The sequence below is a fragment of the Dendrobates tinctorius genome, unplaced genomic scaffold, assembly GCF_039654945.1.
Source record: "Dendrobates tinctorius isolate UK_male_01 unplaced genomic scaffold, ASM3965494v1 ptg000006l, whole genome shotgun sequence".
NCBI classification, from domain to species: domain Eukaryota; kingdom Metazoa; phylum Chordata; class Amphibia; order Anura; family Dendrobatidae; genus Dendrobates; species Dendrobates tinctorius.
This window is the reverse complement of record NW_027361674.1, coordinates 15746350-15774091: the sequence shown is the minus strand read 5'-3', so window position 1 is coordinate 15774091 and position 27742 is coordinate 15746350. Positions and strand designations below refer to the sequence as shown.

Below are 27742 nucleotides of genomic sequence, written 5' to 3'. Positions count from 1 at the left end.
CATATGGTCCAGGCAACATTCCAGAATTCTCTGAAAGGTACCAGGAGCACTGCCCAATCCGAATGGCATGTAATTAAATTCACATAGCCCCATTGGGGTAGTGAACGCAGTTTTTTCTTTGTCTGCGTCAGCAACAGGAACCTGCCAGTACCCACTGGTTAAGTCCAAAGTGGAGAAGTAACTAGCTGATTTTAACTCTGCTAGAGACTCCTCTATGCGTGGTAAGGGGTATGCATCTTTGTAAGTAATTTTGTTAAGTTGTCTGTAATCTACACACATGCGCATTGTACCATCTTTCTTTTTGACTAACACCAGGGGAGCTGCCCAAGGACTGTAGCTATCTCTGATTACCCCTGCTTGTTTCATTTCTCTTAGCATACCTTTTGCACACTGATAATGAGTTGGAGGTACAGGACGGTACCTTTCCTTGATAGGTGGGTGATCTCCTGTGGGGATGTTATGTTGAAACCCTTTTACCTGCCCAAAATCCAAAGGATGCTTACTGAAAACCCTCTCGTATTCTTGCACCACCCGCTGCACTCCATTTTTCTGATGTACAGGAGTGGAGTCTGTGCCAACATGTATCTTTTGGAACCATTCCTCCATCTGAACAGAAGAGCCATTGCCATCCGTCACTTCTGACAGAGTCAAGGGTTCTACAGCCTGAATATCGTTGTTACTGACTGTGAATAGTTTGGCTACAGTTGCATAATGGGGCAAGCAAGCTTCCTCCTCTCCACAGTTCAGAACACGTACTGGGACCCTGCCCCTTTTAACATCAACAACTCCCCTGGCCGTCAGCACAGTAGGTCTGCTATCCGAATAGACTGGTTCAAGGAGAGCTTGGTAGTCCCGTCCTCTGATGCCTGTGGCTGTTCTGCACCAGATGAGGGTTTCACACCTAGGGGGAAGCATAATGGAGTAGGGATCACTCACCCTTACGCTACCAATCTCTCCACCAGTTAACATCACCTGCTGTTGCTGCACAAGGGCCTTGATATCTTTATTGAGGGCATGCTGTTCTTTGTACAGGGCCAACTCGGCTATGTCTTTCAAAATGGTGATGACCTCACTTAAACAATTTTCAATCACATTTGTGCCCAATGTTATGATAGGTTGACACTCTGCTCTGTCCACCTCTACCACCACGAGACCTTGAGCTTTGAGCTCCACTTTTCCCACTTTAATGACAACCTCTTTGTACCCCACCTGTGTCAGAGGTTGACCATTACTTGCTATTAATGACAAGTCACCATCAGGAAGTTGAGTGAACTCATCATCAGTCCAATATCTCTGGTGCAGTGTGTGAGGCATTGTGGTTACCTGTGATCCAGTGTCCACGAGGGTGGTGAAGGGGATACCATCCACTACCATGGGTATAAGTGGATGTCCTCCAACATACCTGTTTCTTCGGTTAGTTGGACCAGATTGTCTTACTCCTGGGGGTTGGTTCTCGGCCCCAAGAGTCGCCCATTTAAAGGACATTCCCTTTCAATATGATCAACCTTATGGCACCGTCTGCAGATGGGTCTCCCAGAAGGGTCAAATCGGTCTATTGTTCTCCTGCCGCTGCGAGTCAGTCGTCGCTGATGTTGTGGCATCCTCTTTGGCCGTCGCCATGGGAGATCATCCAGGCTTGATGCTAGTTGGATCCTCTCTGTGGGGGAACAAGTCTGGAGAGTCTGAACAGTTTTACATAGAGCAGCCATATTTTAGTCAGTTCCTGAACTTGCAGCCGTAAATCTGCAGTAGAATCATCAACTGGAATCTGCACATGCTGTACTGCAGGCACCTGGGGTAAATTCTCTTAAGATACAGATGGATCTTTCCTTAAACTGAGCAAAGTCCATGTCAGGGTTCTGCAATGACATCATGCGCATTTGAGCCTTACTGGAATCAGACAGAAGACCTTCAATGAACTGCTCTTTCAGCATTTTGTTCTCATTTCTTACACTGTCTGGATCAATTTGTTTAATGGCCTGCAAGCGCTTCCTGCAGGTTTAAGGCATAGTCTCTAACAGTGTCCTGTGATTTCTGTCTGCATCTTTATTTCTGAAGCAGTACGGGTGTCAAAAGTATCCATTAGTTTAGCAAAAATGTCTTTTACAGTCTTTTTTCAGTCATTGGCCAAGATTTAACTTCTCTCTGAGCAGCGCCACTGAGCTGACTTGTAAGTAGACTGACTTTCTGCTCCTCTGACATAGGGTAAATTTCAAACATGCTGCGCAGCTTCTCTTTGAAGTCACACATACACAAAGCAGTACATATTTAACCCTTTTGTGGCGGTAAAGACCAGGCCCGGATTGGTAATATAGCCAACCGGGTATTTTCCCGCTGGGCCGCTGTCATTTGGGCTGCGGGCGGCAGCGCCCGATCATCTGGCCGCTTGCCAGCTGATGCGGCCACTGGCCTGGATGTTGCTCCTGCCGCCGGCCCTCTGCTGGCACGGTGGTTATAGTTTCCAACCCTCCCGCACTGCAGGGAGATAAGCCGCAATGCTCCCCCCACGCACCCCATCCTCGCCGTAGCATGAGACCTCCCCCCGCAGCCACTCACAGCGTCGCTTGCCTGCTCTCTTCTCTGTTCACAGGACCTGTGATGAGGTCACAGGAGGGGAGGAGTCATGGGTCACATGATCAGGAGCCTTTCTCCAGACCCCTGATCATGTGACCCCTGCCTCCGCCCCTCCTGTGACCTCATCACAGGTCCTGTGCGCTCACCCTTGCCTCTTGGTGTCTGCAAGACTCTGCTGTGCTGTTGTCATGGTGCTGGATGAGTTAAGTATGTGTGGGGTCAGGAGGGGTTTACAGGGTAGATGTAGCAGAGCTGTGTGTGTATGAGGTGTACGGAGCGGAGCCGTGTGTGTATGAGGTGTACGGAGCGGAGCCACGTGAGTATGAGATGTGCGGAGCCGCGCGTGTACGAGGTGTACGGAGCGGAGCCGTGCGTGTATGGGGTATGCGGAGCCGTGTGTACGGAGTGGAGCCAAGTGTGTGCGAAGCATACAAAGCGGGCTTTTCCCACGGACACAGGAGTACACGGCGGAGCCCCCAGGAGCATTTTAAAACACACACGTGACGTTCCACCTGAAGTGATGTGCTGGAAGCTGACCGGAAATGAGATTTATTGAGGAGATTGTGATGGAACCAGGAATGCTTCAGATCCATCACCGTGTCCTCCTCCGACAGCGCAGACAGCAGGGTCGCCTTGGAATCGGGGATGCCGGCCATGTGAGCGGATCGCGATTTGTCCTGCATCGGGAGGCTCAGGTGGGCACTACAATGGGAGCCGGGCTGATATAGTATCTTTATAGAATCTTTCTTTATTTCTTTCTCTCTTTTTCTTTCTTTCTCTGTTCTTTCTTTCTCATTCTCTGTTCTGTCTTTCCCTCGTTTTCTTTCTCTCTCTCTGTTCTTTCTTTCTCTCTCTAATCTTTCTTTTTTCTTTCTTTCCCCGCTTTCATTTTCTTTCCTCTCTTTCTTTCTCTCTGTTCTTTCTTTACTTCTTTCTCTCTCTGTTCTTTCTCTGTCTCTCTCTGTTCTTTCTTTCCCCTCTTTCTTTCTCTCTCTGTTCTTTCTCTCTGTTCTTTCTTTCTCGCTCTCCTTTCTCTCTTTTTTCTTTTTTCTCTCTCTGTTTTCTCTCTTCCTTAGTGTCAGTCAGTGTGCCCATAATGCCAGCCACTGTGCCCTCAGTACCAATCAGTGTGATCAGCAGTGCGATTAGGCGTGGACATGGGTATGACTAGTTGCGAAACGGGTGTGGCTGGGCGTGGCCTAAAATTTGAGCACCGCAGTCTTTGTCCCTCTTTCCCTTCTTCAAAAGTTGGGAGGTATGATAGGGGCAGCTATGACCAGGGGGTCTGGTTGCCCAATGGATAGCAGTTCTGCCAGGAATTCTGTCACTGTGCGTACCAAAGGGGACAGAGCTTTGGGAGGAGTACTGTACTTAAACGCAATAAATAGAACTGAGCTGAAATACTGGGCACAGCTCTGACTACATGTTATATAGTCGTTAATCTCTCACTTCTTGTAACCTACAAGTGTACAAAGATATTATATAGTCACCATGTGACTAGTGGGCCTGTGTAACTTCAAATGCCAGGGCTGAATTTTAGTCCCAGTCCGGCTCTGGTAAAGACGCAGGGTGCCACAATAGCAAGCAGCTGGGTACTGCCCTCCGTCAGGGAGTACAGGGGCAAAAAAGGTAGAAAAATCTGAAACCGTTTTTAATTAAATGAGTACTCATTTTAGCATAGCAAAGGAAATATTCCAAGAGAATGTTCACTTGACATTCCTCGTGTATTTATGGAATTTGTCCAAAGTTCAAGCACATGGTAAAGTCATAAGCCCTAATGAAAGTGTCTATTGTATTACAGGAGCACATTTATAATTGTATATTACATGGGGATAATTCACACTGAGCAGATTGCAGTTCTCTAGAAACTTATACTTACCACGTCAACTCTCCATCCAATGCCAGAAAAATGTGAAACTCGTTTCTGCTTAGCGATGCTCTGTCCTAGTCTGGCTCTCTTGGGGTTATACACAGAATGATAGTCCTAACGGGATACTTGGCCAATTAGCTATGTATTAGCCCAACAGATTACTATATAATACAAACTTTAATGGCTTTAACCCCTTTCTGCCATCTGACGTACTATCCCGTCCATGGGACCTGGGCCCCTATGCCCATGGACGGGATAGTACGTCGGCGCGATCAGCGGCGCCCACGTGGTGAGCGCCGCTGATCGCGGCCGGGTGTCAGCTGATTATCACAGCTGACACCCGGCACAATGTGTCAGGGGCGGTCACGGACCACCCCCGACACGTTAACCCCTTGCACACCGCGATCAAACACGATCGCAGTGTACCGGGAGTTAAAGGGAAGCATCGGCAGGGAGGGGGCTCCCTCCGTGCTTCCCTGAGCCCCCCACGGCAGCGCAATGTGCAGCGCTGCTGTGGGGGGCTCCTTTCCTCCAGGCCCCCGAATCCAAGATGGCGACGGGGGCCTTCGGGGGCCTGAGGAAGCTGGCTTCCTCAGTGCCTGCAAAGCGCAGGCATGAGGAAGCCTTCTGCAGTGCCTGTGTCAGATCGCTGATCTGTCACAGTGATCTGTGATGTGACAGATCAGCGATCTGTCACAGGACAGTGATGTCCCACCTGGGACTAGTTAATAAAGTAAAAAAAAAAATAAAAGTGTTAAAATAATTTAAAAAAAAATTGCCAAATAAATTAGAAAAAAAAAAAAATATTCCCCCAATAAATCCATTTTTTGGAAATAATAAAAAAAAAAAAACAATAAAAGTACACATAATATAAAACCGCCATAGATAGTAAATCAAACCCCCCCCCCCGATATCACCCCCTTAGTTAGGGAAAAATAATAAAATTAAAAAAAGAGTATTTATCTCCATTTTCCCATTAGGGTTAGGGCTAGGGTTAGGGTTAGGGCTAGGGTTAGGGCTCAGATTAGGGTTAGGGGTTTGTTGGGGTTAGGGTTGGAGTTATAATTGGGGGGTTTCCACTGTTTGGGCACATCAGGGGCTCTCCAAATGCAACATGGCGTCTGATCTCAATTCCAGCCAATTCTGAGTTGAAAAAGTCAAATGGTGCTCCTTCCCTTCCAATCTCTGCCATGCGCCCAAACAGTGTTTTACCCCCACATGTAGGGTATCAGCCTACTCAGGACAAATTGCAAAACAATTTTTGGGGTCCAATTTCTCCTGTTACCCTTAGGAAAATAAAAAATTGGGGGCAAAAATATCATTTTTGTGGAAAATATGATTTTTTTATTTTCACGTCCGAGTGTTATAAACTTCTGTGAAGCACTTGGGGGTTCAAAGTGCTCACCACACATCTAGATAAGTTCCGTGGGGGGTCTAGTGTCCAAAATGGGGTCACTTGTGGGGAGTTTCAATAGTTTATGTACATCAGGGGCTCTCCAAACGCACATGACACCCGCAGACCATTCCATCAAAGTCTGCATTCCAAAACGTCACTGCTTCCCTTCCGAGCCCCGACGTGTGTCCATACAGTAGTTTTCTCCCACATATGGGGTGTCAGCGTACTCAGGCCAAATTGGACAACAACTTTTGGGGGTCCAATTTCTCCTGTTACCCTTGGGAAAATGAAAAAATTGGGGACTAATTGATCATGTTTCTGGAAAAAATACGATTTTTTTATTTTCATGCCCTGGCATTATAAACTTCTGTGAAGCCCTTGGGGGTTCAAAGTGCTCACCTCACATCTAGATAAGTTCCTTAGGGGGTCTAGTTTACAAAATGGTGTCATTTGTGGGGGGTTTCCACTGTTTAGGTACATTAGGGGCTCTTCAAAGGCAACATGACACCCGCAGACCATTCCATCAAAGTCTGCATTCCAAAACGTCACTACTTCCCTTCCGAGCCCCGACGTGTGCCCATACAGTAGTTTTCTCCCACATATGGGGTATCAACATACTCAGGACAAATTGGACAACAACTTTTGGGGTCCAATTTCTCCTGGTACCCTTGGTAAAATAAAAAAAATGGTGACTAAAAGATCATGTTTGTGGAAAAAATGCAAATTTTTTATTTTCACGCCCGGGCATTATAAACTTCTGTGAAGCACTGGGGGGTTCAAAGTGCTCACCACACATCTAGATAAGTTCCTTAGGGGGTCTAGTTTCCAAAATGGTGTCATTTGTGGGGGGTTTCCACTGTTTTGGTACATCAGGAGTTTTCCAAACGCGACATGGTGTCCGATCTCAATTCCAGCCAAAAACGTCAAATGGCGCTGCTTCCCTTCCGAGCTCTGCCATGCGCCCAAATAGTGGTTTACCCCCACATGTGGGGTATCAGCGTACTCAGGACAAATTGCACAATAACTTTTAGGGTCCTGTTACCCTTGGGAAAATAAAAATTGGGGTGAAAAGATCATTTTTGTGGAAAAAATATGATTTTTTAATTGTACCGCTGTATGTTATAAACTTCTGTAAAGCCCTTGTGGGTTCAAAGTTCTCACCACATATCTAGATAGGTTCCTTGGGGGGTCTAGTTTCCAAAATGGGGTCACTTGTAGGGGGTTTCCACTGTTTAGGTACATCAGGGACTCTCCAAACGTGACATGGCGTCCAATCTGAATTCCAGCCAATTTTGCATTGAAAAAGTCAAACGGCGCTCCTTCCATTCTGAGCTCTGCCATGCACCGAAACAGTGGTTCCCCCCCACATATCAGGTATCTGCGTACTCAGGACAAATTGCACAATAACTTTTGCAGTCCAATTTCTCCTGTTACCCATGGTAAAATAAAAAAAATTGAACCTGAAGTATTTTTTTTATGAAAAAAAGTTAGATGTTCATTTTTTTTTAAATATTCAAAAATATTCCTGTGACGCACCTAAAGGGTTAATAAACTTCTTGAATGTGGTTTTGAGCACTTTAAGGGGTGCAGTTTTTAGAATGGTGTCACTTTAGGGTATTTTCTATCATATAGATCCCTCAAAGTGGCTTCAAATGTGATGTGGTCCTAAAAATAAAATGGTGTTGTAAAAATGAGAAATCGCTGGTCAACTTTTAACCCTTATAACTTCCTAACAAAAAAAAATTTTGGTTCCAAAATTGTGCTGATGTAAAGTAAACATGTGGGAAATGTTAGTTATCAAGTTTTTTGTGTGCCGTATCTCTGTGATTTAAGGGCATAAAAATTCAAAGTTGGAAAATTGCGAAATTTTCAACATTTTCGCCAAATTTCCGTTTTTCTCACAAATAAACGCAAGTTATTTGAATGAAATTTTACCACTAACATGAAGTACAATATGTCACGAGAAAACAATGTCAGAATCACCGGGATCCATGGAAGCGTTCCAGAGTTATGACCTCATAAAGGTACAGTGGTCAGAATTGTAAAAATTGGCCCGGTCATGAACGTGCAAACCACCCTTGGGGGTGAAGGGGTTAAAAATAACTTTGTCATTATTCTCATGGTTTCAACATCAATTTTACCATACAGAGGCAACTGGTCTAGTAATGTTAGGAAATATCCCATACCTAAAACCATCAACAATGTAGATTTATGAACATGTCTATTGTGACAAAGTCACTGGTAATGTAATAGAGGGGAGATATGTTTCACTACGCCTAATGGTGTCAGTGATATATAAAATCCAGAGCTGTATTTCCTCCAGCACAGTAAGTATTGCGAGGGTTATGTTATGGGCTGGTTTTTAGGGGGACATTCATAGAGCTTAAATGGCTTCAGGAAAGAGCTTTCAGTATTCAGTGTGATCAGCCTGAGGAAGGAGCACTTCAGGAGCGTGGACTAAGTGAACCTGAACCGTGTGTGTTCTGCCAGCCGTGAGCGGGAGGGACCCCACTCACAGAAGGACTGTGTTTGTTCTGACACCATTTTGTTTTGTTTTCCTGTTTTGCCCAGTGGGCTGTATCTTCTTTACCACACCTGGGTTTATGCTGCCTACAATAAACCCAAGGAAGTTTTTAAAGCCGCAGTGTATCTGTGTCTACCTCCGTTTGCAGCCAAGTGAGTCGCTCTACCACATTATATAAACATTTTGTTGTTGTTGTACTGTGTTATATGGTATGCCAATTATTGCTCAAGAGTCATGGAGGTGGTGCCATTCTCTCGAAGGGTCATACTTGTTCCCCAAGTACACCCTTTCTGACTTGATTGTCACCGTACATGAATATGTAAGGCATATTGGTGGCATATTCACAGTGAAGCAAGATGTCCAGAATTTGGCTTCTTTTGTGTATTCCCTGGTGCCGGTTACTCAGGATTAGTAAAACATGGTTCTTTCTTCAAGAAACGGCACCAGCCATTTCCATGGATTGTGCCAAGTATTGCCGCTCAAGACATTGAAGTCAGTGGGGTTGAGCAGCAATATCACATACCGGCTGTTGGCAGGTTATTGTTTTTGGAGCAGCTGTATTAAAGTTCCCCAACAAACAACATTTGATAGCAGTCTTCCGAACAATGGTTTGGTCAATGGTTGGACTGGTTACAATCTTTTCTGACTCCCCTAGGAGTAGTTACTTGACTGAACGCCTTTGTGTTCTCTATGAGAGAGTCGGTACCAGATGTGTGGAGGTAGTTTATTTCTAGAGAACAAAAGGATTGGCAGCCCGAAATCGAACCAGTTCCTTTACTTCTTGGACAATTTTCTGTTAGGTGTTGCCATACACATTAGACTGTCGGCTGAACCTGTTATTATGAGCAAGTTCAGTTCATGTTAATCTAAAGTGTAAAGGGACTTTAAGGTATTACCATCAAACTACTGTGCTTTTTTGCCTCTGCGGGTGGGCTTGGCTTTTGGTCGCCTTTTGCCATTTTTCTTTCATAGGGAACAATTATGTAACATATTGAGAGGTCCTCTAGGGCAACCCTTAAATCTCTGTAGGAGTCAAACACATTTAGTCTGGATTAGGAGCCGAAGCTCAAGTGGACTTCATATGTCTCTATTTGTGGCTGGTGTTTGCTGCATGTATTTGATTTAGCAAATGTCAGGTTTGGAGTCGTCCTCAAAAATCCCAAATAGAAGGTCTGAGATATGTTAATAGACTAAACCTGTAAAGAGATACAGAAGTATAAAGATAACCCAGCTTTTATGAAAAATGGCATAGTTCCCTTAGAGGAGCTGTTCTGTCCTTTATGGATGAGCAGGGCACTTGGCGAAAAGATACCAAGCATAATTATGAAGGTGGCAACACTAGATGGATTTGCTCTCTGCCTCTGGAATTAGTTCACTTACAGCTGCACCTAAGTAACCCTACATCTCTGCACATGGCCTTGTCTGACTACTGGTTCTCTATAGATGTAGGACTGGGAATGTTTGCCCATAGCACATGAGTTTTCTGTACAGCGCTATAATGATAAAAATGGGGTATGGCTGCGCACCAATGCTGACAGCGATGGTGGCTTTTTCCAGTAGTTAACTGATCTGAGGAGAAATCAAGGCACAGAATCAGGGTGGGCTGATAATGTTATAAGCATTTTTTTTAAAAAAATAATTGATTTTGTATATTTCCTTAACTTTTAATTGTTCATTGCTCTAAATGCAGTTGGTTATGAGGTTAGCATTTTAAGGGCTGTACGCTTGCCCTTGGACACCAGTGGAACTTCATAGTCTTAGACTATTAAGCTGTTGCTAGGTGGTTGACCTAATCAATTGAATAAATGCAATTATCAACAAACGTCATAGATTCCTTCAAACAATGCTGTATGTCTCCTGGTCAGCAACGTTAAGAAATCTACTAGTCCTGAATGCATATTCTGCTAACCTATATTGCTGATCATAAGGAAAGCAAGAAGGTGCTTTCAAGTACTTTTGAGATTATAGAGCAAGAGGCTGAAAAATATGAATGATACTTGCGCAAACTAATAAAATGGTTCTGTGTTATGGTAAGGGTGCATTACCCCAACTATATTGGATTGTTAGGAATGAAGATCACAAAGTCACCCAACAGGTTCTCAGACATTGCTTAACATGAGGGTTTGGCACTTCACACTAGTAACACTTGACAGGACATTCCCCTACCTAGTTTACACACTGACTATGAAATTCATATTTGACACATTAGTATTTGTTGCTCAGTAATAAATCTGCGAACTTACGGTAGGTTAAAGCGAACATGACGTCAACTGCCGGAGACCTTGTTGTCTTCTTGACGTAATGATTTCTGATGGTTTCTATACACCGATAAAACATCTAGTGTTTTGACTTTTTGTAGTGTTGAATTAATTTCAAACTTTTCCCAATTCTAAATATGTGGATGGGGTTTATTTAATGTGGGCGGATGTGACCTATAACGTTTTGACTATGGTAATTTATTAAGGTTGAAGCCACAAAACGGTGCAAAAGTAGTTATATGCTCATAGCAGGCAATGGCATACACTTCATTTTTGGCTTTAATACAGCCCATGGTCAGACAAATTTCTGAAAAAGTATGTACTTATTTTTACACATATATATATACAGCTCTGGCAGAAATTAAGAGACCACTGCAAAATTTTCAGTTTGTCTGATTTTTCCTTTTATAGGTATATTTTTGAGCAAAATGTAAATTGCTCTTTTATTCTATAAACTACTGACAATATGTCTTCGAATTTCCAAGCACTAAATTTTGTACATATTTTCAGAAAATGAGAAATGGTCAAAATAACAAAAAAATGCAGTGCTTGCAGACCTCAAATAATGCAAAGAAAACAAGTTCATAATCATTTAGAAATAACAATACTATTTTACCTCCGGAAGAGTTCGGAAATCAATATTTTGTGGAATAACCATGATTTTTAATCACAGCTTTCATGCGTCTTGGCATGCTTTCCACCAGTCTTTCACACTACTTTTGGGTGACCTTATGCCACTCCAGGAACAAAAATTTAAGCAGTTCGTCTTTGTTTGATGGCTTGTGACTATCCATCTTCCTCTTGATTACATTCCAGAGGTTTTCAGTGGGGTTCAGGTCTGGAGGTTGGGCTGGCCATGACAGGGATTTGATGTGGTGGTCCTTCATCCACACATTGATTGACCTAGCTGTGTGGCATGGCACATTGTCCTGCTGGAAAAAACAGTCATCAGAGTTGGGTTGTTGCCCTCGTACGGCCCCCTCCACGTCTCCTGGTGTACTGGCCTGTCTCCTGGTAGCGCCTCCAGGCTCTGGACACTATGCTGACAGACACAGCAAACCTTCTTGCCGCAGATCGCATTGATGTGCCATCCTGGATGAGTTGCACTACCTGAGCCACTTGTGTGGGTTGTAGAGTCCGTCTCATGCTACCACAAGTGTGAAAGCACAACCAACATTCAAAAGTGACCAAAACATCAGCCAGAAAGCATTGGTACTGAGATGTGGTCTGTGGTCCCCATCTGCAGAACCACTCCTTTATTGAGGGTGTCTTGTAAATTGCCAATAATTTCCATCTGTTGTCTATTCCATTTGCACAACAGCATGTGAAATTGATTGATAGGCAGTGTTGTTTCCTAAGTGGACAGTCTGATTTCACAGAAGTTTGATATACTTGGAGTTATATTCAGTTGTTTAAGTGCTCCCCTTATTTTTTTGAGCCGTATATATATATATTTATATTTATATATATATATATATATATATATATATATATATATATATATATATACAGTTGTGGTCAAAAGTATTGACACCCCTGCAATTCTGTTGGATAATACTCAGTTTCTTCCTGAAAATGATTGCAAACACAAATTCTTCGGTATTATTATTATCTTCATTTAATTTGTCTTAAATGAAAAAACACAAAAGAGAATGAAGCAAAAAGCAAAACATTGATCATTTCACACAAAACTCCAAAAATGGGCCAGACAAAAGTATTGGCACCCTCAGCCTAATACTTGGTTGCACAACCTTTAGCCAAAATAACTGCGACCAACCGCTTCCGGTAACCATCAATGAGTTTCTTACAATGCTCTGCTGGAATTTTAGACCATTCTTCTTTGGCAAACTGCTCCAGGTCCCTGATATTTGAAGGGTGCCTTCTCCAAACTGCCATTTTTAGATCTCTCCACAGGTGTTCTATGGGACTTAGGTCTGGACTCATTGCTGGCCACCTTAGAAGTCTCCAGTGCTTTCTCTCAAACCATTTTTTAGCGCTTTTTGAAGTGTGTTTTGGGTCATTGTCCTGCTGGAAGACCCATGACCTCTGAGGGAGACCCAGCTTTCTCACACTGGGCCCTACATTATGCTGCAAAATTTGTTGGTAGTCTTCAGACTTCATAATGCCATGCACACGGTCAAGCAGTCCAGTGCCAGAGGCAGCAAAGCAACCCCAAAACATCAGGGAACCTCCGCCATGTTTGACTGTAGGGACCGTGTTCTTTTCTTTGAATGGCTCTTTTTTTTTCTCCTGTAAACTATGTTGATGCCTTTGCCCAAAAAGCTCTACTTTTGTCTCATCTGACCAGAGAACATTCTTCCAAAACGTTTTAGGCTTTTTCAGGTAAGTTTTGGCAAACTCCAGCCTGGCTTTTTTATGTCTCAGGGTAAGAAGTGGGGTCTTCCTGGGTCTCCTACCCATACAGTCCCTTTTCATTCAGACGCCGACGGATAATACGGGTTGACACTGTTGTACCCTCGGACTGCAGGGCAGCTTGAACTTGTTTGGATGTTAGTCGAGGTTCTTTATCCAACATCCGCACACTCTTGCGTTGAAATCTCTTGTCAATTTTTCTTTTCCGTCCACATCTAGGGAGGTTAGCCACAGTGCCATGGGCTTTAAACTTCTTGATGACACTGCGCACAGTAGACACAGGAACATTCAGGTCTTTGGAGATGGACTTGTAGCCTTGAGATTGCTCATGCTTCCTCACAATTGGTTTCTCAAGTCCTCAGACAGTTCTTTGGTCTTCTTTCTTTTCTCCATGCTCAATGTGGTACACACAAGGACACAGGACAGAGGTTGAGTCAACTTTATTCCATGTCAACTGGCTGCAAGTGTGATTTAGTTATTGCCAACACCTGTTAGGTGCCACAGGTAAGTTACAGGTGTTGTTACACAAATTAGAGAAGCATCACATGATTTTTCGAACAGTGCCAATACTTTTGTCCACCCTCTTCTTTATGTTTGGTGTGGAATTAAAGCCAAATTGGATATAGGACAATTCTTTTTGTGTTTTTTAATTTAAGACAAATTAAATGAAGATAATAATACCAAAGAATTTGTGTTTGCAATCATTTTCAGGAAGAAACTGAGTATTATCTGACAGAATTGCAGGGGTGTCAATACTTTTGGCCACAACTGTGTGTGTGTATGTATATATATATATATATATATTATGTGTGTGTGTATATTATACCGTATATCTGGGAAACATGAAAGGCTTCAAAGTTTTTCTTTAATTCAAATGTCATAAAAAATGAAAAAATAAAAAATGCACAGAGAAAAACAAAAAAAAGTTCAAAATGAAATCTTGATTTAAACAGATCATTTTGTGATGACACATTCCTTTTACACCAGGTATACATGTTTAATACCGCCATTGGTAGGCTTTCAGGTGGCCCTCATATGCACAGACTGTTGACAGATCCTGATTTGTGGGATCTGACGACTTTTATGCAATTGGGAAGCTTTAGCTTAACCTCCTATTAAATTGTTATGCAGGGCTACCACTAGGAATTTCGGGGCCCCATACTGGCAAAAATTTCAGGCCCCCCTTGAGACTTCGTCCAAGCTCCACCTCCGCTCCTCCTCCACTGTCCCACCGCCCACTCTTGGAGTAACCTCAACTTCACCACCACGTCCTCTCCAATCAGATTTTAACAGTTCCCATCTAACACCAGATCACATTCATAACCAGCAGCTTTTGTTCTGGAAAAAGCTGCCATCATGACATGGTAGACTCTTTTGGCTGGGCCCTACTCTACTCTAAACTAATAAAATTAAATATATTTTTATCTATTTTTCTTTAAGGGAATGAGTAACGTACATTTTTTTTAAAATAACAATTAGTACCACATACAAGGGACAAATATCGTCTCACCATGACCAGACCACAGTGACCTAATAATACCACATACAACGAACCAACCAATACTGCCACACCATGACCAGATCCCATATTACCACCACATAGTGACTGAATAATACCACATACAAGGAACAAATACCACCACACCATGACCAGATCACATATTACCACCACATAGTGACTGAATACTACAATACTGATCATTAATAAAAAGAAAACACAATTCCAGGTGCCATTGTACACAGGAAATCTGTATTTACTGACACTGTACAGTTAATACAGTGATCACTGGTGACATTATACACATGATCTCTGTATCTTTTGTCAGTGTACTGGTAATACAGTGATATTATACACAGAAGCTCTGTATATAGTGTCAGTGTACAGGTAATACAGTGATCACCAGTGACATTATACACAGAAGCTCTGTATGTAATGTCATTGTACAGGTAATACAGTGATCACCAGTGACACTATACATAGGAGCTCTGTATATAGTGTCAGTGTACAGTAACACAGTAATCACCAGTGACATTATACACAGCACCTCTGTGTATAGTGTCAGTGTACAGATAATACAGTGATCACCAGTGACATACACAGGAGCTCTGTATAAAAGGTCAGTGTACAGATAATACAGTGATCACCAGGGACATTATACACAGGAGTATAGTATACAGTGTCAGTGTCCAGGTAACACACTGACTCACCAGTGACGTTTCTAGCTGAAGTCCTTCGTCTTTGCTTTTCTTTTTTATACAGCACTTCTTCCAGCCAGGACTTGTCTCTACATAAAATATCACAGTTACCTAGAGCACCGCTTCCACAGCACATTCCCCGCTTTTTCCCTTTCTTGTACACAACACATCTGAATACAGACGTGCACCCACCATTCCAAATCTAAATTATAATCTGCCACTGTGCACCCACTAACTATAAATAGCCACTTTCCCCATTTAATATATAAATTAACACCTGTAATCTTTCCCCCAATTCATTACCAGTCACTTCATCATCAACGCCCCCCATTATGTACCTCCCGCTCTAACCCTCACCCCGAATCATTATATTTATATGCCCCTCTCGCCCCAATTCATTGTCATGTCTTTCTCTCCCACCCTTTATTCATTATCAACTGCTCTACCCCACATTCAATACATCATTTACTCCCCTACCCTCAAAATTAATTATTTGTTGTCCCCCAGATCGTCATTTGCTCTCACCACCTCCCACCTTCAATTAAATTGCTGTCTCCGTCCCTCACACTGAATTCATCATTTGCAGTCCCTCGACCCCTCCCCACCATTTCATAATTTGCAGTTCCCCCACTTTAATTTGAAGTCCTCCTTCATCAATTGCAGTCCCTTATCGCTCCCTCACTTCATCTGCAGTGCCCCTTCATCATCTCCCTTTCATTTCATCATGTGCAGTCCCCCCTCAGACACACTTCATCATGTGCTGTAACTCTTACCCCCACTTCATCATGTGCAGTCCCATTCCCCCAACTTCATCATGTGCAGTCCTCCTTACACCCCCACTTTATCATGTGCAGTCACCCTTACCCCTACTTCATCATATGCAGTCCCCCTTACCCCCCCACTTCATCATGTGCAGTCCCCCTTACCCCCCACTTCATCATGTGCAGTCCCCCTTACCCCCCACTTCATCATGTGCAGTCCCTCTTACCCCCCACTTCATCATGTGCAGTCACCCTTACACCCCCACTATCATGTGCAGTCCCCCTTACCCCCCACTTCATCATGTGCAGTCCCCCTTACCCCCACTTCATCAAGTGCAGTCTCCTTTAACCCCCAAACTCCATGTGCATTCTCATTTAACCACCAAACTCCATCATGTGCAATCCCCCTTACACTCCCCACTTCATCATTTGTAGTTCCCCCTCCTCCCCTCACTCATTGAACTCATTTTATAAAGAAAACAAAAATGTTTTACATACTTGCCTCACAGGTGCTCCCCAGAAGCGTAGCTCTGCTTCCAGCATCTGTTACATGTCGTCACGTATGCGATGACGTCATCACGCAGGTGCTATCACATGACCGGAAATACAGAGAACATGGAGGGTGCAGGAGAAAGTTTCCGACCCCGGCGCCAACATGTGCGCCGCAGGCCGGCAGCACACAGCACTTGAAGCACGATGACGCACAGCTCTTGGGGCCCGATGAGTAGAAGCACAAGAGCGGGGTGCCGGACCTGCGGGCCTCCTTCTGTAATGTTGCTCACCGTGCCCCATACAGCAGTAAGGGCAATAATGCCCTTATGGCGGCCCTGTTGTTACGTATAAGAAAGGTAAATATCCAGGGGGCTCCAAAAGTGCGAGAAGTGGGGAAAGTATTAGTATTAAATACTAACAGCAAGCAACTAGAACAATTACGGTACATATAAACAGTCATTATTATTATTATTTTTTTTTTTTTCAGATTGATTTGGAGCCCGAAGGCAAAGTGTATGTTTCAATAACGCTCATAGGAACATTCACGGAAGGTAACAGCTTTATTTTATGGTGTTTCACTTACTATGGATTTTCATGATTATACTTTGATAGCTTTTAATGCTAAGCAGATCGGTAAAAAAAATGCTATTGTTTTTTTTTTTTATATTCTTTTTGGTTGCTGTCCTAAAAAGTATAATGGTTGCTGACAAATGGTAAAAACAGGTTTTTATGATCTTGTACTCTTAATGAGGACCTTTCACCAAATCTTTCATGTTGAGCTGGGCATATGATGCAATAGTGGCTACGGATTGGAATTAAACTTTTTGTTTGTTTGTTTGTTTTTTTTATTTCGCCTCTCGGTTGAGGAGATATTGGTAATCAAAGTAATTGTTAACATCTCAGTAACGGAGAGGTGAAATGACAAGAAAATATGTTTTATTCCGCTCTACAGCCATGATTGCATTGTGTGTCCAGTTACCGTATATATGAAAAATTTGGTGAAAGGTCTTCTTTAATGAATACGCTGAGCGTAGGGGTAAAATGAAAATCTTTAGAGGCCTACGCAGTATAAGAGAATAATTTATATGGGTTGTTGAGTTTAGAAAACCTATTGTCATGTGCCCTATTGGTGAATATTGCGTTAAAGAGCATCTGTCATCAGGTCAAAAGTGGCCAGTTTTTGCCATTATTATGTTCCTTCTTTTCGTCTCGGTTATCTGTTTTGTTTTTTAATCGGCTATATGGCTCCAGAGGTATCGGCCTCTTTATTTGGTGCTAATTTTATGATCTCACGTGATCCTCAGGGGTGTGTCTTTAGGCTGATTTGTATAATTAACCTGTAAGTTGTGCCCCCTTGGAAACACCATAAAAATTAGCACTAAATAAAAATCCCAATATTTCTGTGTGCTATGTGCACTATGTAATCTGTTATATCTCCTGTAATGGCGCTGCAACATAATTGCACACTCACGGCTAGGTTTTCCCATAGATAACGACTGGTCCCAACTGGGGGAACATTTTTGATTCACTTACTGTTAAAGGGAATGGTCCATCAGAAAAAAATCTATTGTTTAAATCTTAAGTTTTTCTGTATTTTTTTTTTATTTGCAAAGTTTCATTATTATGTTTGTTTTTTTATCACAATTTTTATTAAAAACAAAAACAAAATTAGTAATCTTGCTTTTTCACACTGGCTACTGGGGCTATTTTAGACTCATACTTTCTGTGCTCTAAGGCCATGTTCACATATTCAGTATTTGGTCAGTATTTTACCTCGAGAATTTGTAAGCCAAAACCAGGAGAGGAGAGGGTGATAAATATAGAAGTGGTGACGTGTTTCTAATATACTCTTCCTCTGATTGTTCCTCTCCTGATTTTGGCTTACAATTAATGATGTAAAATACTGACCAAGTACTGAGCGTGTGAATGTGGCCTTTGGAAGAGTTTTCAGCAGGCGCCTTATAAGCAGGGGCAGGATTACAATTGCAGATAACACCTCTGTACACTGGTGATAACTAGGGATGAACAGACCCGTGGAAGTTCGGGTTCTGGTACCCGACCCCAACCTTTTTCCAAAGTTCAGATTGGATACCAGAACTGTACCCGTACGTGAGCCAGAACCTGATCCCCGTTGAAAACTATAGGGACCCGAACTTTGGGTCTGGGTAAGAAAAAAATTTTTTCTCTTTCTCTCTAGCTTTTTTTTTTCTCTCTTTTTCTCCATTTTTCTCTTTTTCTCCCTTTTTCTATTTTTCTCTCTTCTTTTTCTGTCTTTTTCTCTTTTTTTCTTTCTTTTTTCTATCTTGTCTGTTTTTTCTCTTGTTCTCATTTTTTCTCTCCCTTTCTTTTTCTCTCTCACGTTCTCTCTATCTTTCTCTTTTTCTCTCTTTCTCTTTTTCTCTATCTCTCTCTCATTCTCTCTTTATCTTTCTTTTTCTTTTTTCTCTTTCTTTTTCTCTGTTTATTTTACTTTCTTTTTCTCTCTTTCTTTCTCTTTTTCGTTTTAATTTTCTCTTTTTTTTCTCTCTCTTTTTCTTTTTTTCTTTCTTTCTCTCTTTTTCTTTCTTCCTTTCTCTCTTTCTTTCTTTCTCTCTCTTTTTCTTTTCCATTTTCTCTTTTTTTCTCTTTCTTTCTTTTTCTCTCTCTCTCTCTTTCTTTCTTTCTTTCTTTATTTCTTTCTCTCTCTTTTTCTTTTTCATTTTCTCTTTTTTTCTTTCTTTCTTCCTTTCTTTCTTTCTCTGTCTCTCAGAACGCCAAACATTGCAACATTCTTCCAAGTGAAGTCAGTGTTCAGCGTTTAGCAATTAGCAGCGGACTTACTGTCTGGTACAAACCCCGAACTTTTAACTTCAGCTTCCACCAATCACAATAAGCAATATATATATAATAGCTGCCCCCCCTCTCTTCCTCTGCACACGCTCATTACATGGTGTAACACAAAGGTAAGTTTCTTTCTGCTAAGGTATGTGTAGATTTTTTGAAACAGCAGGAGGTCGGAGCCTAAAAAGCCCCAGCGGCCAGTGTGAGAATTCCAAGAGTTCTATTTTTTTTCATTTTAATACAGACTGTGATATTGGGAGAAAAAAAATGACAAACATTGCTTAAAAAATACAATTAAAACCAAAACCTAATTTAAATAATAGATACATTTTGTTATGACACATTTGTTTTAACAGCCCCGCTTCTAACAAATACGTATTTTCCAAAAAGGACATGGGTGGAACATTATTTCAACAAGGTTTTTGTGTCTCCAAACCAATCTGCATAGCGTATTATATGAACAGCTTCCTTGGTCACTTACCCTATAATTGCGGCAGTGTGTGAGGGCTTATATCACCACGAAGTAAACTGCATTGCAACCCTAAACTTCCTGTGTTATACACTGACCACATAGTCACAACTCTGCAGACCTTCTGCTCCTTCACAAGCGACTTTCCTGTGAGACTTTCTTTGTTCCGGCTGTATAGGCGGCTGCGTAGAATCCAGTGCCTACTGCTAGATACGGTGCGATTAAGCTTACTACAAAATGTGAGACATACCAGCACCTCATACTGTAAGGTGGCCACCACTAATCTGACTCATCCTACAAACTTGTGGGTAGAGAAACCTGGCCGTTGTGTTAACTATAAGCGTAACCGTCATTTTAATTTTTATTTCGTTAATCAATAGTACACGTGAAAATAAGCAACCATGTAATATATCTTATCAGAGAAATCCACTCTATCTGAGCCAGAATTGATCTGTCATTATTAAAGTTCTCAATTCTAAGGTAAAATCTGTAGACTGACTTTTCCATTACTGCGATAGGAGATGGCGGTTGGTGCTGAGAAGAATCTATGTAGACAGGATGATGTAGGAGCTAGAGACAGAGCTTCTCCCTTCTCCTTTCCCTTCTATCTTCATAGAATCTTCTCAGCACCAACCATCATCTCCTATCTCAGTAATGGAAAAGTCTGTCTACAGATTTTTCCTCAGAAATGAGAAGGCCTGACCAATTTTGGCAGAGAACGAAGCAGATTTTTTCTGATAAGCATCTTTGGAATATATCTAATTTTTATGTGTAGTATTGATTTATGAGATAAAAATGAAACCGACCGAGAGGCAGCGCTGGACCGTGGGAGGACGAGTAAAAGCTCAATTTGTTGTTTTATACATCTCTGAGCCTATGGAGTAGCACAAGTTAAGAGGACATCCCTTTTAATTGTGGTTAAGGCAAGCCTCCCCCCAAACGTTAGGTAGGATTATACCTTCCTTTGTAAAGTCCCCATACCTGGTGCCCTTATTTATGTTGGGGGTGCCTCTTATTCTCTACTCTGTGCCCCTTTCTTATGGCATTTGCATGGGAAACGCTGTGGAAAAGCTATATCAAGCGTCTCCTGCCCATCATTTGCCATAAGTTGGACCAGGGTTTATGATGGCACAAGGTATGGTGATCATAAAATCGGAAATGTAAAGTCAAATTTCATGTTGGGAGTAGGGGTTCCCTTTGAGTTTATAATAAAAATATATAGGTGCATTTTTATAATGTTCAAATCTAGATGATAAAAGTTAAACTCTACATAAGTGATGGGCAACTAGCTGATATATGGCCCTGTCGTTATTAAGGAGAGACGGTGTTTGTGTAAGTGATGGGCTATCCATAGAGTCAGAGTCTTCGTCTGACACCCCTCATAATGTGTTATATTGACTTATATTTAATTCCTAGGAACCATGCGGGACGGGCGACTGCTTAGGCATTTTACACGGAAACGACAGAAAGCAATGAGGAGAAGGGTGCACCAAGTGAATGGGCATAAATTTATGGCAACTTATCTACGTCAACCAACATACTGCTCACACTGTAAAGATTTTATTTGGTAAGTGCGGTAGAAATGTGAGTTGGCCCGATATGCCGCATATGTATGAATATACTATATATGTATTTCGGGGGGGGGGGGGAAATCTTTATTTCCTTGGAGGGTACACTCTAGTAGGAAATAGCAAAAAATAAATGGTGTAATGTACAATATTAATCTTAGCTACATTCATTAACACAATATCCCAATCCATTTAAAGGGATAAAGAGGTACAAACATGAGAAGATTAAAATTTCAAATATTTTATTACACAATACAATAAAAAAAAGATTTACCAAAAATGTTTTAAACATAAAGGGTAGTTCATTAAAAAGTAGCAAAATGGCAAATGAATAATTGGCTATGGACTTTAACAGCACTTAGAAATCTTTAGGGGATATACTCCTAAAATTGGCATGTGGAGTTGGTCATTTAAATTGCTGAGAAAATAGACTCAAGAAAAGTGCAATGTGCATTAAAAATAAATGAATGAACCTATCAAATGATGGTACATATAATAAGGTCAAATGACCAGAACAGTTTTAAGTACACTAGGAAGTCCTAAAAAGAAGAAATGAGCATGTGTGGCGCCCCTGAGGCTTCAGTCGCCACAGAGGTACTGCACCTTCTCCTAAGGTGTAGTGCCCCACCATCCAGGTAAGGTGGGAACTCCTGACCACGCTCCACACCTGCATTCCACACACAGGATAGTTCAGTGGGGCCACCTAACAGCTTCAGGCTGGGGGTTAGCAGAGCACCCCTCGTGGAACCCTGCTTCGTAACACGAGATGTGCTGGGAGGCGGGTGGAGTTAGATGATATAAAAGAGAGGAAAAGTGTAGGATTTCAGTTCAGTCTGGGGAGAGACCCAGAGAAGAGAGCAGGCTGACAGCAGGTCAGCCTGAGAGGATCTCAAGGCGGAGGAAGGCAGTCAGACAGGAGAGGCTGAGGACTAGTCTTGGTGGAACGAGCTTCTCCGGGAAGGAAGAGAAGGAGAAAGAGACGTAGACTGAAGACTACAGATTCCATAAGAGAGAGATAGAACAGATCGGAACGAAAGAGAATAGAGAGGAGGAGTGGGTTGGATAGGAACCCTGCCTATAGGTTCTCAGCGCAAAGGCCGGGGCCCGGTCCCCGAGGTTGATTGGATCTTTATATCCGGCAACAGACACCGGAGGAGTAGTGAGCCGCTAACGCCTTACTCCCACCATAGACTTGGGACACAACAGCGAAACGGATAGAGAGCTGGGACTCAGGAGAGGAGTCCCCGAAGCAGGCTACAGCTGTCTGTCATACAAGTAAAGACTAGGAACATCTAGAGAGAGGCATTCCAGGGTAACTAAGTACTGGAGTGCTTCGCACCTAAAGGTGCATTTGAGGAGTCGTTCAGTGAAGGTACATATTGGCGGAGTGTGGAAGGGAGAGTCCTGTCCTGCCTGGAGGTTGGCTGGAGCCCTGACCTGGAGAACACAGTACGGAGGCAGGCAGTTGTGTGAACTGCAAACAGTGAGTAAAGCTTTGGAACCGCATACTCTGGTGTCCTCCAGTTATTCCCGCATTGCTATACCTGGGTAACAACATCTACACCATCCTGTGCCTCTCCTCATCCATTGCACCTACACTGCCCTGGGACTACAGCTCCACCTGTGGGGAGCTATACCATCTCTGCTGCACCACACCATCAGTCCCAGAGGATCTGTACGCAGCGTTGGCGAACACCTCACTTGCCAAATACCACGGGTGGCGTCACGAACTATACCAATAAACTCTAACACCTTTAACACCACCGCCATTGATATTGGGCGCCCAGGGCCACGGACCGGGTCACCGCTGCTGTGACACATTCCCCTGACACCGGCCCGGTACCGAGTACCCCACAGCCCTGGGAGGGCGACCCACATGACCTATATAAAAGTGCCAAGTGCTAGAGATCCATATTGTATACTAATGGAATAAATGAGAGCCATGTGGCCAGTAACCCAGCATACAGACTGCAAAGTAAACCTGTGAAGCAAAAGTTTACTTACATTGATGCTACAAGATGCAGTTTATGACGTGCCCTTGCTACAACCCCAACAGCGCCGTTTTGCCTACCAGTCTTCTTCCATTAGGGGGTATGATCTCTGGATTGGGATATAGTGTTGATGATTTATGTATGAGGTAAGACTATGCATTCCCAGGATTTTGTGATATAATAATCTTAGCCACATGTCTACTAATGGACAGCTGTTACATCATGCCGATGTTTGACAGGATCATGGCATGGTGATTTGGTTCATCTTGTGTGCATTGTATTGTTTCATTGCATCTAAAATAAGGAAAAACCCTACTTTTTAACCATCTTTATTGAAAATTTCCTACCCTTTTGTGTTTACATCTACTATGCAGACCTATGCGTCTCCCTGTGTGGTCTAATTCTCTAGTAGTTGTTTTGCCTTTGATATGTCTTTTAGTTTTTACTAATAATCTGAATGTAAGTTGCGAAGGATTAGGAGGGTGGTCTGTAATCATGGAGACACATAGGTCTGCACATGTGGACATATCTTGTAAGCAGTAAAACTATGTGAATATGGTCTAACAATGATGTCCCGGTCTCTTTCTTATATTATACCAATATTACATTGCAGGGGAGTGTTTGGCAAGCAGGGATACCAGTGTCAAGGTAATGTAACTTCTGGAACATTTCCCTTTAATATCACTTTGCCTTTGAAAGGAATAGAGCAATCATGGTTTATTCGATTTATTGTATTTGTAATATTTACCACCAATTACATCCTTGCCTATCTCTGCAGACTATCAACTGCACTTGCAGAATGCAGGGGGTGGCTTAAGTACATGTCTGAAAAATGCTTAGTGCAGTCCTAAATACACTTGTGCATTATTTTTCTTAATTGTTATACCTCTGCCATTTTTTTTTTTAAATCTTCATTGTTTTGCAATTTTTGCAACAAAAGTTGTGTAAGCAAGGTGATCTAAAACCATCATCAAACTATCTTTGCCTAGAATTACAGATTAACTTATATAATCTGGGATCTCAGATTAGCATTCGAAAAAAATACTGTTTTTTTTTTTAGCTGAAATCTAGAAAGCTGGTCAAACATGAGCAGTGGTCTAAAAAAAAAGTCTCCCAACAAAAGCTGGATCCACACTTGAGATGGCTGTCGGACGAATACTCGATCACCTAACAACTCTTTCCTCCTGGCTCTGCAGAGTCTTCAAATCAGGTGTTTCCAGTGGGCAGAGGAGAGGAAGTCACTGCCAGACAGCTGTCATTGTCTTTTTCACCTAAAAACAAAAGAATTGGGTGGTGAAAATCTAACAGTTAGTCTTTGTCACGGGAGCTTTGGGATGCCCATCATACACATCAGATCATCAACCATTCCCACAAAAATCAGTGGGCTCATTCAACTTTTATCTAAGATGGAAAAAATGGTGGTTCTCTCACCAAGACATAGGTACATAGTCAAGTAGGAAGAAGGTGGATGAACTAATAAACTCATTGTGTTGAGAGCAAATTTTCATTGTGTTGAAAAGGAAGGATGCAGTCAATCTACTGGATCCAGACTCTCAAAGGGAGTTTGTCCCCTCCAAAGTGTAAATTAAATGGCTTAAACATTTACTGTACAGTTTCTTTTTAAATGGCCTTAGGCTCAATCTCAAGCCATAGCGACTTAATGGATGAACGATCTGTGGGAAGATATCTTGTGCAAGCCAACGTAGATCCACCAGGGTCTTCTCTGCAGTTATCTTGATAGTATCAAACCATTGGGTTGCTGGTCTTCCTCTCCAATATGTTCCTTCTACTCTTCTGACCATGATGTCCTTCTCCAACAATTGCTCTCTTCATGTGATGTGTCCAATGCCCCTATACAAATCGTACCAGGCATATATATTTTCAGAATAAAATCTTTCTTTTTTATAATATGCAGATGAGGGTGCTTCAACGTACACTTTGCGTAGTCTATCACTTGGTGAACTGTTGCGCTCTCCAATTTGCATTTTAATGCCAGCGACTTACAAGTGCTTCTCACTAAATTAGAATATCATCAAAAAGTTAATTTATTTCAGGTCTTAAAAACAAAAAGTGAAGCTCATAGGGTATGTTTCCACGGTCAGTAAACGCTGCTGAATGGACGTTGCATACATCCACAGCGTCCAATCCGCAGCGTCCAGATGTCACAGCATAGTGGAGGGAATTTTCTGAAATCACGTCTCCACTATGAGTGCACCAACGCCCACGGCATCCCTGCATATACGCACATGTGGCGCGTCTTTCTAGACGACAGCATGTCTATTTATCTTGCGAAGACGCTCAGTCTCCCCAAGATAAATAGCACTGTTCTATGTATAGGATGCTGTGATTCCGCATGTGTTCATTGAACACATGCGGAATTACCACACGTACAAAAGGGGGCAGTGCTTTGTACGGAGCTGCGTCCAAATCGCTGCCAATACGCCACATGGAAACATACCCATAAAAACGTGGTCAAAATTGTTCGTACCCCTCGTTTAATGGCAGAAAAACCCACAATGGTCACAGAAATAACTTGACAAACGTAATAATAAATGAAAAATCTATGAAAATGGACAAGTGAAAGTCAGACATTGCTTTTCAACCATGCTTCAACAGAATTTTTTTTTTAAATATAACTTATGAAATAGGCCTGGACAGAAATGATGGTACCCCTGAAAATAATGTGACAAAAAGACATAAAATCAAGATGTGTCCACTCATTAGCATCAAAGGTGTCTACAATCTTTGAATCAGTGAGTGGGCCTGTATAGAGGGCTACAGATACTCACTGTGCTGTTTGGTGACATGGTGTGCGTCACACTCAACATGGACCAGAGGAAGCAAAGGAAAGGGTTGTCTCAGGAGAGATAACTGACCGCTGCGCTCTGCAAACGACTTTCGACTAACCTCTGCACTAATCCGTACCTCCGACTCCAAGACCACGCTGCACCAATCCTCTGGAATGCTCTACCCCAAGAAATTAGGACTGTCCACAATTTGCATAGTTTTAGGCATTGCCTCAAAACGCATTTGTTCATAGCGGCCTATCACGTTCACTAATCAAAGTCATTTTATGTGTGCGTGTGTAGCCCATTCACTATCTCCATCTATTCCTCACTCCCTCAAGAAGGCTGGACCATCATTGTATATACATCATTGTAAATACACACCTGTACTTTATACCTCTCCCACCTCATAGTAGACTGTAAGCTCTCACGAGCAGGGTCGTCTTATTTTGCTTTAATGATTGTATTGTTAATGTTGTTACTTATGACTTGTGTTTTGAAACTGTTGAACTGTAAAGTGCTGCGGAATATGTTGGCGCTATATAAAGATTATTATTTATTATTATTATTAAGAAAATAATTGACAAACATGTTAAAGATAAAAGTTAGAAGACCATCTCCAAACAGCTTGATGTTCCTGTGACTACAGTTGCACATACTGTATTATTCAGAAATTTAAGCTCCATGGGAGTGTAGCAAACCTCCCTGGACGTGGCCGTAGAAGGAAAATTGATGACAAATCAAAGAGATGGCTAATACTAATGGTAACAAAAGAGCCCAGGAAAATTTCTAAACAGACTAAAGGTGAACTTCAAGCTCAAGGAACATCAGTATCAGATCGCACCATCCGTGGTATGAACCAAAGTGGACTTCATGGGAGACGACCAAGGAGGACACCATTGTTGAAAAAAAATATAAAAAAGCTAGACTGGAATTTTTCCAAACTACATGTTGACAAGCCACAAAGCTTCTGGGAGAATGTCCTATGGACAGATGAGACAAAAATGGAACTTTTTGGCAAATCACATCAGCTCTATGTTCCCGGATGGAAAAATGAAGCTTATCAAGAATGAACACTGTCCCTACTGTGAAACGTGGAGGAAGCTCTGTTATGTTCTGGGTCTGTTTTGCTGCATCTGGTACACGGAGTCTAGAATCTGTGCAGGGTACAATGAAATATCAAGACTATCAAGGGATTCTAAAGAGAAATCTGCTGCCCAGTGTCAGAAAGCGTGCTCTCATTCGCAGGTCATGGGTCTTGCAACAGGGTAATGACCCAAAACACACAGCTAAAACACCCAAGAATGCCTAAGAGGAAAACTCTGGACTATTCTGAAGAGGTCTTCTATGAGCCCTGACCTAAATCCTATTGAGCATCTTTGGAAAGAGCTGAAACATGCCATCTGGAAAAGGCAACCTTCAAACACGAGACAACTGGAGCAGTTTGCTCTTGAGGAGTGGGACAAAATACCTGACGAGAGGTGCAGAAGTCTCATTGACAGTTACAGGAATCGTTTGATTGCAGTGATTGCCTCAAAAGATTGTGCAACAAAATATTAAGTTAAGGGTACCATCATTCTGTCCAGGCCTATTTCATGAGTTGTTTTTTTTTTAAATTCTGTGGAAGCATGGTTTAAAAGTAATGTCTGACTTTCATTTTTATA

The 27742-nt window shown here is 42.2% G+C and overlaps 1 protein-coding gene across 1 annotated transcript in view; it reads left to right on the top strand.

The window, feature by feature from the left end:
• The window catches only part of PRKCH (protein kinase C eta), a 231701-nt gene that overhangs the window by 97189 nt on the left and 106770 nt on the right, over positions 1-27742 (top strand). The window contains exons 2-4 of the mRNA XM_073571073.1: positions 16932-16995; positions 21150-21300; positions 23906-23940. Of these exons, the coding sequence (XP_073427174.1) occupies positions 16932-16995; positions 21150-21300; positions 23906-23940 (250 nt within the window). The remainder of the gene's footprint in view (positions 1-16931; positions 16996-21149; positions 21301-23905; positions 23941-27742) is intronic.